Source organism: Podarcis raffonei, chromosome 7, assembly GCF_027172205.1.
Source record: "Podarcis raffonei isolate rPodRaf1 chromosome 7, rPodRaf1.pri, whole genome shotgun sequence".
Lineage (NCBI taxonomy): Eukaryota > Metazoa > Chordata > Lepidosauria > Squamata > Lacertidae > Podarcis > Podarcis raffonei.
In genome coordinates this window covers 42,139,533-42,153,108 of record NC_070608.1, presented here as the reverse complement: position 1 = coordinate 42,153,108, position 13,576 = coordinate 42,139,533, and the positions used below count along the sequence as shown (strand labels likewise).

General features: G+C 42.7%; 1 protein-coding gene across 1 annotated transcript in view; it reads right to left on the bottom strand.

The window, feature by feature from the left end:
• The window catches only part of LOC128417512 (ras-related protein Rab-10-like), a 36,610-nt gene extending 28,500 nt beyond the window's left edge, over positions 1–8,110 (bottom strand). The window contains exon 1 of the mRNA XM_053396276.1: positions 7,659–8,110. Coding sequence (XP_053252251.1) covers positions 7,659–7,800 — 142 coding nt within the window. The 5' untranslated portion in view covers positions 7,801–8,110. The remainder of the gene's footprint in view (positions 1–7,658) is intronic.
• Positions 8,111–13,576: the final 5,466 nt, after the last annotated feature.

Genomic DNA, 13,576 nt, shown 5'->3' with positions numbered 1-13,576 from the left:
GTTCTTTAATAGCATTACAGTGGCACAGTCTGGTTTCAATACATGTCCTGTTCTTTCTCCCATCACAGAACTGACTGCCAATTCTTTCTGATTACCCTTTTTCACAGAGGATGGGCCTATTCGTTCTTCCCTTGCTCCCAGAGGAAGAGGACACTTTCCTTCTCAGAATCAATGGTCTGATGGCAGCTGCTTTAAACTGTAAACTTCCAGATGGGGTTGACTATAAAGAGCAGAGCTTCGTTAGCATATTTACACTAGATTGACGGAATCTAGCCTTAACTCATCTACCTCTCATAAAGATTCTGACATTTTTATTCAGTTTGACAAATCAAATGGAAATCAGTGGGACTTCAGGATGCCCAAAGTACTACTCAGTATACAAGAGGATTTTTCAGTATAATTTTAATGTAAATACCCGGTACCCGTTGCATTTACATATTCATATTCCACTTAAAAATAAGAGGGGAATGAGAGTGATTCCCAATATGAAAAACACATTTACTTTTTTTAAAAGTCATGACCACAACCCAGGACAGAATCAGTTGAACTTAATTTAGTTAATTCAATAATCTTAAGTATCACCAAACCTGTTGGATTGTAGCCCTTAGCTAAAACCACCATCAGTTTTAGCTGTGATTCCTGCATTGCAGGGGGTTGGACTAGATGACCCTTGTGGATCTCTTCCAACTCTACAATACTACACTTATCTGAGTCTATTAAAATATACATTACAGCTATAACAGTAAATACTTAGCCATGCTCAGTTGTAACTATGCTTAAAAGCATACATCCATTATTACTCTTTGTTTTCCCTTTCTCAGTTGTTGCTATCAAAATTTAGACAGTAAGGTCCTTGGGGGAAGGGACTTTGCTTATGGAAATCTGCAAAACGCCATTACACTGATGGCAGTGAATTATTATTAATAAACAAGATGTATAAACAGTATATTAAGAAGATCACACCAGAAGGAAGGGAAACACTCCTTGTGATTTGAAGGCCCCAGACTGCTGAGAGAAAATAAAACATGAACAGCAAGGGCAGCAATGGACATTGGCATGAGGAACATGTTTTCCCAGCACGCTGTGTATTACAAGTTGTTGCCCACAACATTTCTAAAAGGAACATAAATAAATATTTCTACTATTAGAAGTAGAACAACAGGATGCAACATGCAATGGGTAATATTGCTTCCCTCCTTTCAAAGAGATTTATTCACCAACCCAACGGGATTGGCTGTCTGAGGTCATCCTCACAGAAACAGGCGAAGTCCCGGCAGACTGGAGGAGGGCAAATGTTGTCCCTATTTTCAAAAAGGGGAAAAGAGAGGACCCAAAAAATTACCGCCCAGTCAGTCTGACATCAATACCAGGGAAGATTCTGGAGCAGATCATTAAGCAAACAGTCTGTGAGCACCTAGAAAGGAATGCTGTGATCACCAATAGTCAGCATGGATTTCTGAAAAATAAGTCATGTCAGACTAACCTGATCTCATTTTTTGACAGAATTACAAGCCTGGTAGATGAAGGGAACACAGTGGATGTAGCCTACCTTGATTTCAGCAAGGCATTTGACAAGGTGCCCCATGATATTCTTGTAAAGAAGCTGGTAAAATGCGGTCTTGACTATGCTACCACTCAGTGGATTTGTAACTGGCTGACTGACCGAACCCAAAGGGTGCTCATCAATGGTTCCTCTTCATCCTGGAGAAGAGTGACTAGTGGGGTGCCACAGGGTTCTGTCTTGGGCCCGGTCTTGCTCAACATCTTTATCAACGACTTGGATGATGGACTCAAGGGCATCCTGATCAAATTTGCAGATGACACCAAACTGGGAGGGGTGGCTAACACCCCAGAGGACAGGATCAGACTTCAAAACGACCTTGACAGATTAGAGAACTGGGCCAAAACAAACAAGATGAATTTTAACAGGGAGAAATGTAAAGTATTGCACTTGGGCAAAAAAAATGAGAGGCACAAATACAAGATGGGTGACACCTGGCTTGAGAGCAGTACATGTGAAAAGGATCTAGGAGTCTTGGTTGACCACAAACTTGACATGAGCCAACAGTGTGATGCGGCAGCTAAAAAAGCCAATGCAATTCTGGGCTGCATCAATAGGAGTATAGCATCTAGATCAAGGGAAGTAATAGTGCCACTGTATTCTGTTCTGGTCAGACCTCACCTGGAGTACTGTGTCCAGTTCTGGGCACCACAGTTCAAGAAGGACACTGACAAACTGGAACGTGTCCAGAGGAGGGCAACCAAAATGGTCAAAGGCCTGGAAACGATGCCTTATGAGGAATGGCTAAGGGAGCTGGGCATGTTTAGCCTGGAGAAGAGGAGGCTATGATATGATAGCCATGTTCAAATATATAAAAGGATGTCACATAGAGGAGGGAGAAAGGTTGTTTTCTGCTGCTCCAGAGAAGCGGACACGGAGCAATGGATCCAAACTACAAGAAAGAAGATTCCACCTAAACATTAGGAAGAACTTCCTGACAGTAAGAGCTGTTCGACAGTGGAATTTGCTGCCAAGGAGTGTGGTGGAATCTCCTTCTTTGGAGGTCTTGACAACCATATGTCAGGAGTGCTCTGATGGTGTTTCCTGCTTGGCAGGGGGTTGGACTCGATGGCCCTTGTGGTCTCTTCCAACTCCATGATTCTATGATTCTATGAAAGGCCTAAGGAAAGATGATAAGCCCTGAGAATCTTCCACTACAACCAGTCCTTTTAAAAATAATTCAAGTAGCTGAACACACACACACACACACACACACACACACACACACTTTTTTTGTACGTGCCAGTCACAACAATAATTCCCCAAATTAATCACAGACACAAAGTGCAAGCATTTCAGTCCTTGGTTTAATCTGATCTTGATTCTCCTGGGCAACAAAATGTCCATAGACATCCAAGCTGGACATGAGAGTTGAAAGGATTAATTGCTCAGATGTCTATAGAATTAAGTCCTCTTCGGGCACTATAGTTGTAAGAAGCAACACAGTACAGCTGGGGCTGCACAGGAGATCAGCACTGTCAAATGTGTAAGGAGCTTCCACTGAAAACACAAAAGTTCCCTCTGCAGATGTTCACTAATCATGCAAGAAGCCAGGAAGAACATAGACTCTTATGCAGAGTCAGACCATTGGTTCATCTAGCTTAGTATTTTTTCTACAGGTATGGCAGCTTCCAGATGTTGTTGGTCTCCCATCAGCCCCAGCCAACTTGACTAATGCTCAAGACTGATGGGAGCGGCAGTCCAGCAGCATTTGAAGGGCACCCTGTTGACTACCCTTGGTCTACCTATGCTGACTGGCAGAGGGTCTCCAGGAATTCAGACAGAAGTCTCACCTAGCTCTACCTAGATATGCCAGGAATTGAACCAGGGGCCTTCTGCTTCAAATGAAGATGTTCTCCCAACCAGCTGCACTCCTTATGGGATGAACATTATGGCTAAACATTGCAACCTCAGTATTATCTTAGAGAAATAAAACCTGAGGTTAGCTAGTTTTCTTTGTGGATTTTAAAATAATTCAGTACCTTTGATCCCCACAGGCTACAGAGCACCCATGATCAATGGCTCCTTCCACCTATTCATGTAGAGAATGATAATAACTTCAGGCTATCCACAGGGTGGCCAAACTACACACAGAGGAAACAATGTAGGTGCAGATATCCCTGCACCACAACACACCGTTATTTGCAAGTACAGTACAGCTTTCCACAATTCTGCTTTTGGACAAACATGCCAACAAGCAAGCATAAAAAGTCCTCATGCAGTAGTGCCCAAATGTTATTTATGTAAAGTACACACCATCACTATTTCACAACACTTGAATTAGTGATGGTGTGTACTTTACATAAATAATATTTGACCATCACTATTTCACAACACTTGAATTAGTGATGGTGTGTACTTTACATAAATAACATTTGACCATCACTATTTCACAACACTTGAATTAGTGATGGTGTGTACTTTACATAAATAACATTTGATGTGACCCGTATTAGGGCACTACTGCATGAGGACTTTTTGTGCTTGCTTGTTGGCATGTTAGTCCAAAAGCACTATTTCACATGTACTATACACCTGAATGGGACGCGGTTGGTGCTGTGGGTTAAACCACAGAGCCTAGGGCTTGCTGATCAGAAGGTCGGCAGTTCAAATCCCCGCGATGGGGTGAGCTCCTGTTGCTCAGTCCCTGCTCCTGCCAACCTAGAAGTTCGAAAGCACAAAGTGCAAGTAGATAAACAGGTACCGCCCCAGTGGAAAGGTAAACGGCGTTTCCGTGTGCTGCTCTGGTTCGCCAGAAGCGGCTTAGTCATGCTGGCCACATGACCCGGAAGCTCTACGCCAGCTCCCTCGGCCAATAAAGCGAGATGAGCGCCGCAACCCCAGAGTCATCCACGACTGGACCTAATGGTCAGGGGTCCCTTTTACCTTATACACTTGAATATTCAGGGAGCTTGCAATCACATGTTCATGTGGAATACACGCATATAGCACATTCCAGTGTGACAATGTACACCTCATGTACTTATATTGTACACTTTTAATCCATGAAGTGTGTCCTCTGTTGCTATACAATACATAATGTGGATTATTAGTTCACAAAAGTAGTGGCATGTAATGCTAAACTACTTACATTATAACTTCCCACAATGTTTAAAACACACACTCACAGCCACACTTCCACTGAGTCTAGTTTCCAGGTGCAATCTGCAAAGTAGTTATACTTCTCTAAATGGCCCTGACTATTAAAACTGAAACAGGAAACACAGGAAAGCAAAGTTAAATAGGGGAAATACTTGATTGCTTCACAGTATAATTCTGCATGTATTTACTTGGAAGTAACTGCCAGTGTGTTGAATGAAGCCTGTTACACATGCTTACAGTAGCTATGTGTATGGGGGTTGTGCTCATGGGAATAGCCAGGATCTTTGTTAGGGGGGCAGGCTTTTGTTGGGGGGTGACAGAACCTCAGTTAGTGATGTGTTTTTCTTGATGGGGGAGGGGCAGCTGCCCCCCCGGCTACGCTCATGGTTGTGTCAAGGGCTTCACAGAAAAGGTGGGTTTTGAGGAGGGTCCGTGGGTGCCAGACCCAAACTTGAGAAGCCACTGTAAATGCTAATAGCCCTGATGCTATTCCATCTGAACTGATCAAAGCCAAGCCAGAGTGGTGGGCTCTGATACTAGCGGAACTATTCATATGATAGATAGATCTGGTACCATACCTAACTCATGGCAGCAATCTATAATTATCCCAATCTTTAAAAAGGGTGGCAAAAAGCTGACATCCAATTATCGGCCAATAAGTCTACTGTCAAACATCGGGAAATTGTATGCTAAACATCTGTTAAATAAACTAACTACTTGGCTTGATGGGAATAACATCATAGGTCCAGAGCAGGCAGGGTTCAGGCCAGGGAAATCTACGGTACTTTACGCAACTGTTTGGTGTTATCTCATTTAGCCACCAAGTACACACCGCTTCATAAAGAATGTCTTTATGTGGCCTTCCTTGATATCAAGGCTGCTTTTGACACTGTCAACAGGGGACTGTTATGGTCCAAATTGGAGACAATGGGCCTAGAACCTAGATTACTTGATCAAAAAGCTTTACACAAAGAACACCTGTCACATAAGAACAACACCAGGGAATGTAATGATAGATCCTGTCATTATAAACAGAGGAGTAAAGCAAGGCTGTGTACTCGCTCCCTCTCTTTTTAACCTTTTTCTTAACAACCTCGCTTCTTTACTAAAACAGGTGGATGCCCACAGCCCAAAACTCAATGCATCAAGCATTCCCATCCTTCTATACGCAGATGATGTGATTTTGCTTTCACGGACAAGAATTGGCCTAAAATGTTTGTTAAATTCCTGTATTGACTATCTGTCCAGAATGAAATTGTGCATGAACTTTGATAAAAGCAAAACAATGGTTTTTGGGAATTCACACAAAAGTTATAGCTGGGTATTTGGTGGAAAACCTATCCAGCAGGTATTCGAATTCAACTACCTGGGAATCACATTCCATCATAAGCTTCTATGGTCCTTGCACCATGCAACGGTGGTGAATGCCAGTAAGATGTCTATGCATGCCATAATGTGTTTCTTTATAACAAGAGGTAATTCGCATATCCTCTCTAACCTCAAGGTCTTCAACACCAAAGGTATAGCTCAGTTGCTCTACGGAATTCCAGTCTGGCTGCCAGGGTTTACCCAGCTGGTAGAACGAGTGCAGGCAGCTTTCCTTTTTAAGATTTTTGCTGTCCCACGTTGTGTACCCTATGCAGCCTTGTGTCTAGAGGGAGGTCAACACAAGGTAGAGACCATAGCCTGGGCAAGATTTCTTACATGCTGGTTAAACATCTGAATCACAACAGATAAAGATCCTCACCTTAGTAAAGTTTTGCTAGATCCCTTTCTTTCCCCAGGGCTACAACAGTTTAACATAAAGGTACAGCAACTTGGGCTGTCAGTGGAATTTTTGCGATTGTTGTCCCCACCATCTGCCAAGGCTATAATAAAAAATAGGTTGTGGGACACTGAACACCAGGAACTAACAGCAGCAGCAGAGAAAACATGTTCCCCTCTTAACTTTCAACTTTCTTGGGCACATGAAATTAACCTCCATTATCTTGAATTTTTACTTAATCCTCAGGAAAGAAGGGCATTTTCACTGGCCAGGTTTAATTCAAATCCTTCAAACCTCCTATGGGGAAGGTTCTTGGGAATGGTGGAAGGAGAAAGAATTTGCCCATGTGAAGACCATCAGGTGGCAGCTCTTACACATATGGTTCTTAAATGTAAACTATATGTTGATCTCCGCCAGCAGTTCCTAGGTCAACTCTGCATCCCCAAATGGAAACTAGAGTTAGAGGTCATACATTTTCTATTACAGTGGTACCTTGGGTTACAGATGCTTCGGGTTACATACGCTTCAGGTTACAGACTTCGCTAACCTAGAAATAGTACCTCGGGTTAAGAACTTTGCTTCAGGATGAGAACAGAAACTGTGCTCTGGCGGCTCAGCAGCAGCGGGAGGCCCCATTAGCTAAAGTGGTGCTTCAGGTTAAGAACAGTTTCAGGTTAAGAACGGACCTCTGGAACGAATTAAGTACTTAACCCGAGGTACCACTGTATTGGGGAATAATCAGGAGCGCACCTTTTTTGTCGTTAAAACACATTGCAGACGTCTGGAGAGGAGACCTAGAGATGTAACCTTAGTCTGCTTTGCCTCTTTCATTTGACAAATGTTTTGTGTCACTGGGAAGGCGGTAATTCTGTATTGATTTGCTATGGATGTTTGTATGTGATGCCAATAAAAGGTTTGAGAATTGAATTAATAGCTGCGAAGTTTTACCACGCAGTGTTTTCAAGCTTCACAGAGATCTTCGGGCAGACTTGGAAGTTTCTGACAGAACTCTGTGTGAGCTGGAAGACTGCACGCTACATTATAGATGAAACTACAATGCGACGACTGTGCGCGCGCACGCACCTTATTATAAGAGGGAATAAACTGATTTTCCAACCCACAGGCAGCGGGTGGGGCGCTGCCAGAAGGGGTACGTGGAGCAGATAAGAAAGGAAAGCGGAGGAGGCGGGCAAGTGAATGGCAGCTGCAGGCGGAAGAGCGATTACTCACCGACGGTGGTGATATAGGAAGGGGGCGGAGACGGCTTGGTTGGGCAGAGCTCGGTGTATCGCCTCAGGATCGAGCTTTTCCCCACGTAGGAGTCCCCGGCCATTACTATCTTGGCCTGCAGTACTTTCTCCGGCTGAGCCATGGCCCACGAACCAGAGAGCGGAGTGGCTGCAGCTGCTCCCGGCGCAGGACTGAACCGAAAGTTGCCCGTCGGGCGTCGCTCCTTTCCACCTCCAGACACGCGGCCAAAGGAGGGCCCGCCCTTCCTCCGCCGCCTTCCTCTCCGAAGCGTCGCCAAGCCTCGGCTTACGCGAGAGATTGGAGCTGGATTTCCCCCCAACAACAGCGGGCCGACTTCTGTTTTGCTGCTTAACTATATGCCCCCAGAGCAGGGCTCCCTGTGCCTTTGAACAGTGGTGTCTCAGGCAGAAATTCAACTGGTCAAGCTGCGCTCTCTCTCTCTCTCTCTCTCTCTCTCTCTCTCTCTCTCTCCTTAGTCGCTCCAGGCTGCCTACCACGCAGCTGCTATAAGCACAGAGGGAGAATTGACATGACGGCGGATGTGACAACCCTTTCTGGACTAGTTGGGGGTGATGGTGGTTGTAGACTAGTCCATCCACAAGTCCTTGCGCCACAGCCCGGACTCCCAGGCATGTGGTCCAATACTGAAGTGGCCTTACATGTTACCACTGCTCAGTGGAAAAACACTGAAGTCCTGCTTTCATAGATGACAGAATCATGAGAGTTGGAAGGGACCTTGCAGATCATCTAGTCCATCCTTCAATGCAGGATTAAGCAGCTGCTGTCCCATATGGGGATCAAACCTGCAACCTTGGTGTTATCAACACCACACACTAACCAACTGAGCTACCCAGGCTCCTCTGGTTATATTATCTGTCTTATTAGATCATATCTAAAAGATAACGTAACAGGGGAAATGCTGGAATTGGAAGCCACGATTAGTGTGGAAATTGATTAAATCACAGGTACTCCTAGAGAATTTTTTAATTTTTCAGTTCATTGTTCCTTTCATAAGGTGGATGATGGCTAGGACTTGGAAAAGTTGAAATGAATCACCCTAATGGTTTTGAAGTTAATGTCTAATTCTGTGAGTTGTTTTACTGGCAATAAAACATAACACAACATGTTCACTTGATAAAAGTTAAGTAATGTATCCTTATTTGGGGTTTGACAATTAATGGTAGGCAACTGAATGGCTACAGCTTCAGGTTTGTTTGTTTTTAAATAATGTATTGAAAACTAAAGTAGCCTAATTTCCACTCTCATTCCTAAAAAAGTTATTAGCTTTAGCTGTCCTCCTTTTGCTGAGTTCTGTTTTCAGTTTGGGAATCCTGTATTCTTCGTAGTGGCATAGGGGATACACCATTCTAAACGTACATCTCCTAACTTATGAAATATTATGCACTGTGTTAGTCTCTTTCCCACCCCTCAAAAATACTCTATTTGATTTTGTACCCTTCCCTCCTGAATCTCCAGTCACTTTCCTTTTCTCTTAAGCTTCTGCCTGAAAAAAACCTCTTCCAGTTTTTTTATTGTTCTGATCAATAATGTCAACTACCTGTTGACTAAATATGCTGCAATAGCAAGCAAAGGTTTTTAGGCATTGCATTCTTGTATAGATGTGTGTGTGCGTGTATGTAGATAAAGATCGAAAAAAGAAATAGTTCCTACAAAACTATTTCTGTTTCTAGCATATGTATGCTTTGCAGAAAAGTGGGGGTGGGGACAGGGGGAAAATTAATAAAAAGAAAAAAATCTTCACTGCTTTAGATATGGACAGAATCTAACTCAAAGGCATACTGACTTGTGCAGGGGTGGCATTCAAAGGAAACTGAACATTTTGATTTGACCCTCTTGGAATCTGTCTTCAGAATGGAGGATTATTAACAAGTTATTTGACAGTTGCACTCTACAATTCTGTGATTCTATGAAACTGAATAGGAAGGCCCCACCTTCATATATGTAAGATAGGAAAATATTGGACAGAAGGAAGGGTCAGTAGCCTCCTTCATACATTAATAATTTGAAGGGGGCTCCATGCAGTGGTCAAACTGCAAATTTGCCCAGTTCCACTGACAACATCCTTGCCTTGCATATGGATGCCTGCAGTGAAGAAGCCGACACATTCGTACAGACTTCTGTGGTAGCTGGAAGTCTGTGTGATTAGGTTTCCAGCAGTTGTGGAAGCCTTCATGTATAGAGGTCTACGTGTGTAAGTTTGCCTATTGCAGACCCACCATCCATTTAACTATGTAGAGCTCCTTCATGTAAGCTATGTGTGAAGGGGATAATATATTTTTAACCTCTCCAATTTTTCCAGCAGATTCCATTTTGTGGCTTGTGCATGCACAGTGGGATGTAAAAGTAGCTACTTGGCTGCTTCCAGTGTTCTTCTGCATTCTTTTAAAAATGCAAGTACTGTACAAAAATGTGAGAATGGAAATATCTCTCATCCTTTTGGAAAATCAAATGACTTATCTAAAGGGCCAGTATATTGATTTAGTGGCTGATTGTAGTCTATCCAACTGAAATGTTCTTGAAGTTGGTTCTCGCCATAAAAATTTCAGACAGAACTGCAGGCATTGGCTTTGCCCATCTCTCCTAATCTTTTATGCACCTACCGTTTCCAGAATCACCTCTATGAAGAAGAATATTCCTAGCTTGTAATGCATGCTTACCTAATGGAATCATGCTTCCAAGAACCCACAAATCTTAAATGAATTCTAAAGTGTGTGCCCTTGTGAATAGCAATATACACCTAAAATATTTGTGAGCAATAAGATCATGTTCTGAATGGTTAATTTTCCTACTAGGGATGTTAGCTCCAATCTGCCTGTTATGAATTACCATACATAAGAAAAAGAAATCTGTAATTCTACTCCTTCGTGTCTTTATTTTGGAGTCTGAAGAGATGCCTGAGAAATGCTTGGATTTCAAAGTGGCTTCTTGCCATATTAAGGACTTGATTTTAAAATATTTTCCAATAAATCACCAGGAAAGATTATGGCCTATGTGAGGGAGCTCTGCAGGATATTCATAATGATTTCATCCCTTCCCTTCCAAAATTATTAGCAGATACTGTGCTGGATTGGTAAATACCAGGGTTTGCAAAAGGCAGAAAGCAACAAATGCCCTTGCAAACCTGGAGAAATCTGCTTTGGAGTGGTGGTGGAGAATAGTAAGAACTATAGTTGTTATAATGCAGTTAATGGGTGACAGTATGCTAATAAGTCAGATTAACTAAGCAGGTGATTCATGCAGTAATCCTTCTTGAAAGAAAGTGCCCATTTTGAGATGCTAAATGAGAACATAAATGCAGTCAGGCATAGAATCCTTGAAAGATAGAAAGTGTGCAGACCTGCTTCTTAATGTAATGGGTGAAATTAATTTTTTGGGGTGAAAGGGGCTCATTTTTCATATCCTGCAATCATTTTAAAGGAGTAAGGGTCGAAATCCTAAGAGATACAAGTATATTTCTGGCAAATGTAAATGAATGTAGAGACATAACATAGCAGAATTATATTACTAAAATTGCTGTGTTGGTCACCTGAGACAGGCCCACATGGACAAGGATGTATGGACAGTGAGAGCAAATTCACAAGGTCAGCACACTCATGTGTCACGACACATGGTTTGGAAAGCTCTGCACTACACCAACTTAAATGTTTGTTCTGCCAGGGCAAGGGGATCTGCTCAACCTATCCCTGTGCAGCCTGTGTAACTTGGGGTTAGCATTATACCCTCCAGAGAGTGTGCTTTAATTACAGTTAGAGCTGAGTTGAAACAATCCCCCTGACCTCTGGGTCCCATGTTCAGGATGCAAACCTGGACTCCCTCTCTTGTCAATAGTTTGGAGGGGGCCCTATGAAGCTGTGCAAAGCTCTCCCACTCTGCTGGGGAATGAAGTACAGTGGTACCTTGGTGAAATATACTTGGAGTCGAGAGTGGATTTCATGTTCTTTATTCAGCTCATAGTGGTGAGGAGGAATGGAAGTTCCCCTACAATATCTGCTTTATATACATTATTTACACAATGGGCTGCACGTGATTGGCTAATTCCCGGATTCTCCTGTAGGCCAATCAGGTTGTGGATTCACTTCCACCTGGAGCTGGATTGGGTGGCTCCTGCGGACCAATCATACTGCTGCATTGTTCTAGGACCAATCAGACTGCTGCATTCTGAATCCTATTGTTCTAGGACCAATCAGACTGCTGCATTTTGGATCCTATTGTTCTAGGACCAATCAGACTGCTGCATTTTGGAGCCTATTGTTCTAGGACCAATCAGACTGCTGCATTTTGGATCCTATTGTTCTAGGACCAATGAGACTGCTGCATTTTGGAGCCTATTCAACTCAGTACATAACACTTGGTTTAAGAACAGCCCTGTTTACGAACTATTCGGTATACGAACACCGCAAAACCGGAAGTAGTGTCCCTGTTTGCAAAATTTACCTCGGTCTAAGAATGGAAGCCGAACGGTGGAAGGACATAGGTGAAAGGCATAGGCAAACTCGGCCCTCCAGATGTTTTGAGACTACAATTCCCATCATCCCTGACCACTGGTCCTGTTAGCTAGGGATGATGGGAGTTGTAGTCCCAAAACATCTGGAGGGCTGAGTTTGCCTATGCTTGGCATAGGCAGTCAGAATGGCCTCCAAGGAAGGATAGAAGTCTAAGTTGGCCACTACTGTCTCTCTCGAACCACACCCATCAATTCCCCCCTTGCACTGGTATTGTTTCCCTGGTGTGGGGTTATACAGATACCTGCTAGCTCCAGTACAACAGCATTGCTACACCACTGCAAATATACCCCACTGGAACAATTTCAAGCAGACATCAGTAGAAAATAGGATTGCATTGTTAGATAAGTGAAATGAACTCTATTTATACAAGTTGCAATCCTGGAAAACTTATAAAAAGCAAACCATAAATTAATATTAGAGGCCACTTGGCCCTTTAGTATATAATTAAATCTATCTAATGAGAAATAAATAAGAAGGACAGAGAGTAATGGAACTGTAGGGGAGGAAACTCCTCTATTTGAGGCTTGATTATGTTGAGTGATCACTCTTACATTTTATCGTAACAGATAAGGATACTACTGCAAATTTTGCAGTTCAGCGTAATATCTATAACTGGTTTTGATGTCTTACTCAGCTTTGTACCAGTTTGATTTTTAGAAAGAGTGTACATTATTTCCATGAAAACAAATATGAGGATGAGGAAGCATTTTCCCCTGTGTGCAATTCCTACTAAAGAATTTACATTCTTCTAATTTATTGGTTTACTGCATCACTTAGTGCACTCTGGAGATGTGCAGAATGTCCCTGCTGTTAGGAATATGCAGACGAAATTTACCCTTTTTGCACTGAGTCACTCACTGTCTCCTTGAAGTCATCATACTCTTTCCTTTCTCAACCCCACTCCCCTCTGTCTGTTGGCAGAGAGAATCACAGCTATAAGGACGAAATCCTTCACCAAACAATGCAGTAGCAATCTGGACTATCAGTAAGAACCAACCAGAGGGGGATGGGATGATAACAATGGTAAGGGTGTTGTTCATACACTATTCAAAGGGTTGGGTGGTTTATGGACAAACATGCTACAATTTTTTTTTTTAGAGTGGGGATAGATCATAGTAAACACCTCATTACTAGGATAAGTGAAGATAAGCACTCAATTACAATTTCCAGGATCTGGAGGTGTGAGATGATCTAATTAATATATGCAGACACAATTCAATTAGGTCTACCAGGATGCAGAAAGTCTCATTGATGGATTCTAAGATTGCATCTTAAACTTTTTAGGCAAGAAGAGATTTAGGCATAGACAATTCAGGTGCAGAATCACTATGGTATCTAGTTTCCTGTGCTTCTCAAGAGTATTTCAGGAGA